Below are 3,282 nucleotides of genomic sequence, written 5' to 3'. Positions count from 1 at the left end.
CTCCCCATTGCCATCCCTAATATATATCAATTGAATCAAAATCATTGAGAAACTCAAACCAATTAAAATCCGTTTGGTCTAATTTGGAGCTCAAAATTTTATTTAATTTCGAAAATTAGCTAATTACTAGCTTGCACATTATATGTGCAAAATTTATTTATGACAAAGTATATTCCCAAAGTAAAATTAAGATTTTAGACCATATAATTGTCAAGAAAATACTTAAAATTAAGGCCTCTCAGATTAACAACTAGGCAACACCCTCTCTAAAAAAAGATATAGCATTAGCACAAAAATATGTATAATAATAACTAGTTATAAGCCTAAATAATCTGAAATAATGTTTTTGGAGGCGACAAAACGCTGCGTATTGGATTTTTCACGTTTGGTTGAGCTTGACCCTCTCTGTATAAATAGTCTCTTTCGATGTTTCGAGCGCCTCTTCTTTCGCTTAAACCCTGGGACTTTTGTACGCTTCATTAGCTGCCACAAAAACCCTAGCCTCCGTCCCCGCCACCACGAAAATGGTACTGTCCCTCTCAGGCACAGCCCGTCTGTAATTGTTCAATTAATTCATTTCTAATACGATCTGTGAAGTGATTTCGTTTACTGATTGTTGTGTTTTTATTTGCATTTGCAGACAGGAGAAGCAGTGAACCCTAAAGCTTACCCGCTAGCAGATTCTAATCTCACAATCACGATACTGGATCTCGTTCAGCAAGCTGCCAATTACAAGCAGCTCAAAAAGGGCGCCAATGAAGGTTTCCTTGCTTTCTCTCTCTCTCTCTCTCTCTCTCTTTAATTATTCTTTTTGTCACTCGTACGGAAGTATTTATGTCTGGTTGTATAATACGGTGTCGTTTTTGGTTGATTGTTGCTATTTCAGCTACTAAGACTCTTAACAGAGGTATCTCCGAGTTTATTGTGATGGCTGCTGATACCGAGCCTCTGGAGATTCTTCTTCATCTTCCACTGCTTGCAGAGGACAAGGTACTTTGACTGCTTGCTTTTTAATTTATTTGGATTTTATGTTTTGTGTTCAGAAGTTATTGTGAAAGTGTTAAAAGAAGGTTTTGAACTTCTTCTTTTTTTGTGTGTGGTGAAAATTACTCTATACAGCGTCTTTATTGCTTTTTACATTTATGATTTGTATATGATCAGCTAGATATTTCTTGTTTGCATGACTAGGATCTTTCTAGGGAGATCCCAATCTCTGTAAAGTAAATTGTGCAAGTTGAAGGTTATAATAGTCATGTCTTAGTTGGTGTGCTTGAACACTTCTTTGAGTGCAGCCTGTCTCTTAAATCAATGCTTAATTTCAGTAAGTGGCATCACTAAAAGCACAAGTTATGTTGGGCTTAAGGGTCATCCCCCCTCCACCCCCCCACCCCCCAACAAAAAAAAGCAGACATTTGAATTTTAGATCAGTAAACTGAAGTTTTGCCTTCGAAAACATCTATGGATTATTTTGAAAAGTTGGAAATGGTTACTTTGTTTCAAAAGGGCTATTATATCTACTGTTTATAATCCAATGGAGAAAGAATTACCATATACAGTAAGGCAAGTTATATTTTGTTCATGCGAAAAGGTTTGACAATATTTCTGTCTATTGCTTGCTGGATTATTATATTATCAGCTACACAAATACACAATACCTATTCCGTTCTGTGGAAATTAGTGTACAAACTAATACGATAAAGTAATTGTAGGAGTTATATTGGTATTTGTTCAATATAATGTTTTCTTGTTGGAAAAGATTTTCAGGGGATGATTCTTTTGAAATAAACAAGAATTAGCTAAATTCCATGATTCTTTTGGAACACTTTCTAGATTAGAAAGAGTCTTATAATTGACTTTCACATTTGCTTTTCATGTGTTTGGATTTACCATGAGCATAAAACTAAATGAACTTCTCATTTGAATTTTGCAGAATGTTCCCTATGTTTTTGTCCCTTCAAAGCAGGCTCTTGGCAGGGCATGTGGGGTCACAAGACCTGTCATTGCTTGCTCTGTGACCTCAAATGAGGCGAGTCAGTTGAAGACTCAAATTCAACAGCTGAAGGTACTCTATTTTAATTTGGTGTTATCAAGAGTTATTATTGTTAGCCACTTATATTTTTTGTTTTATCTTGCATTCTGACTTTTGCTTTCTGTTGTCAAAATGCAGGATGCCATTGAGAAGCTCTTGATATGAATATAATGGGATTCATATTCGGTGTGATGGGCCTCTTTGATGGTGGTTAGAGGCTTTGACTGATGGTGTAGTTGTGCCGCTTGGAAATCTTCTATTATTAATCTTTGTATTTTTGTCTTTTATGTTTTCTTGTCATGCATTATGGGAAAGCTTTTGGAATCATATTTACAAGAACCTGCAATGAATGAATGATGCTACAAACAATGGTTATAACTGTGTTTAATGTGCTCTGTTCTCTGGTTAGATATTGTCGTAAAGATTACCGTTGAATGGATTAAATGAACTTGAGCAAATCTCTTGTATACTTTGCAGACTGTGCCCCGTGAAATTGAGAAACCATTTTGGTTTTTTGTCATTAGAGGACTTGTTCCAAGAGCTTTCCTCAACATATGACATTGTAGTGGTAAGTTACAGTGTTATCAAGTTGGTTCATAGTAGTCTGTGTAATTTGCAGTTGGAAGCTGCTTGTTTGAGCATCACCTTCATCTCGTCTATGTTGACTGTTGAGGTTAATTTTCTTTTTCAAGTTGTTGGTAATCATCAGATCATCAGGGCGGTGGTTAGTCAAATACTTGTATGTCTACAAACACTTTGCCACATTAACGTTTTAATTGAATATCACTATGGCTTGATTGTTGTCTGTCGCGGAAGTGAATGATGCGATTGCGTTAGCGTTCACACAGTATGAAAAAGAGTTGACATGAAAGGTCACCAAGCACAAGCGAGAAGTCAAGCAGGAGAGGGAAAGGAAAGAGAGGCAAAATAAATAGCACCCAGGTGAGTACCTGAATTAGTTAACTAAACACAACAAAAAAAAAGGTCGGCCTAATTACAAATTTAGAGTTTTCACCTGTGAAGTTGTTGACTAAGTTAGCCACTTCTAGGCAATCTGTCTCCACAATTACAGAGTGCATTTTTGCTTGTATTGCAGCCTGTATACCCCATTCCATTGCTTCAGCTTTTGAGAATCTTACCTCTCCTCTAAAAGCAACTGTCATCACTACTCTACTATTGGAATCTCTCATTACAACTCCCAGTCTAGCTATCTGAGCTTCAGCTTGTTTGGTTGCATCGACATTAAGCTTATA

The 3,282-nt window shown here is 36.4% G+C and overlaps 1 protein-coding gene across 1 annotated transcript; it reads left to right on the top strand.

Moving 5' to 3' along the window:
• The first annotated feature begins 438 nt into the window (after nt 1-438).
• On the top strand, nt 439-2,487 carry LOC18055171 (13 kDa ribonucleoprotein-associated protein). Its single transcript, XM_006450883.2, has 5 exons — nt 439-527; nt 641-761; nt 887-990; nt 1,931-2,062; nt 2,168-2,487. The coding sequence occupies exons 1-5, from the start codon at nt 525-527 to the stop codon at nt 2,192-2,194; spliced, it is 387 nt and encodes a 128-aa protein (XP_006450946.1). The 5' UTR covers nt 439-524; the 3' UTR covers nt 2,195-2,487.
• The last annotated feature ends 795 nt before the right edge of the window (nt 2,488-3,282 follow it).

Source organism: Citrus clementina, unplaced genomic scaffold, assembly GCF_000493195.1.
Source record: "Citrus clementina cultivar Clemenules unplaced genomic scaffold, Citrus_clementina_v1.0 scaffold_1, whole genome shotgun sequence".
NCBI lineage: Eukaryota > Viridiplantae > Streptophyta > Magnoliopsida > Sapindales > Rutaceae > Citrus > Citrus x clementina.
The sequence above is the reverse complement of the archived record's forward strand: the minus strand, read 5'-3'. Positions and strand labels throughout refer to the sequence as shown.

Excerpts from the sequence above, each read along its gene's own strand:
- LOC18055171 (XM_006450883.2), top strand. Across the intron at positions 762-886 it reads CAAAAAGGGCGCCAATGAAG|CTACTAAGACTCTTAACAGA; the intron begins GTTTCCTTGCTT and ends TTGCTATTTCAG. Across the intron at positions 991-1,930 it reads CACTGCTTGCAGAGGACAAG|AATGTTCCCTATGTTTTTGT; the intron begins GTACTTTGACTG and ends TGAATTTTGCAG.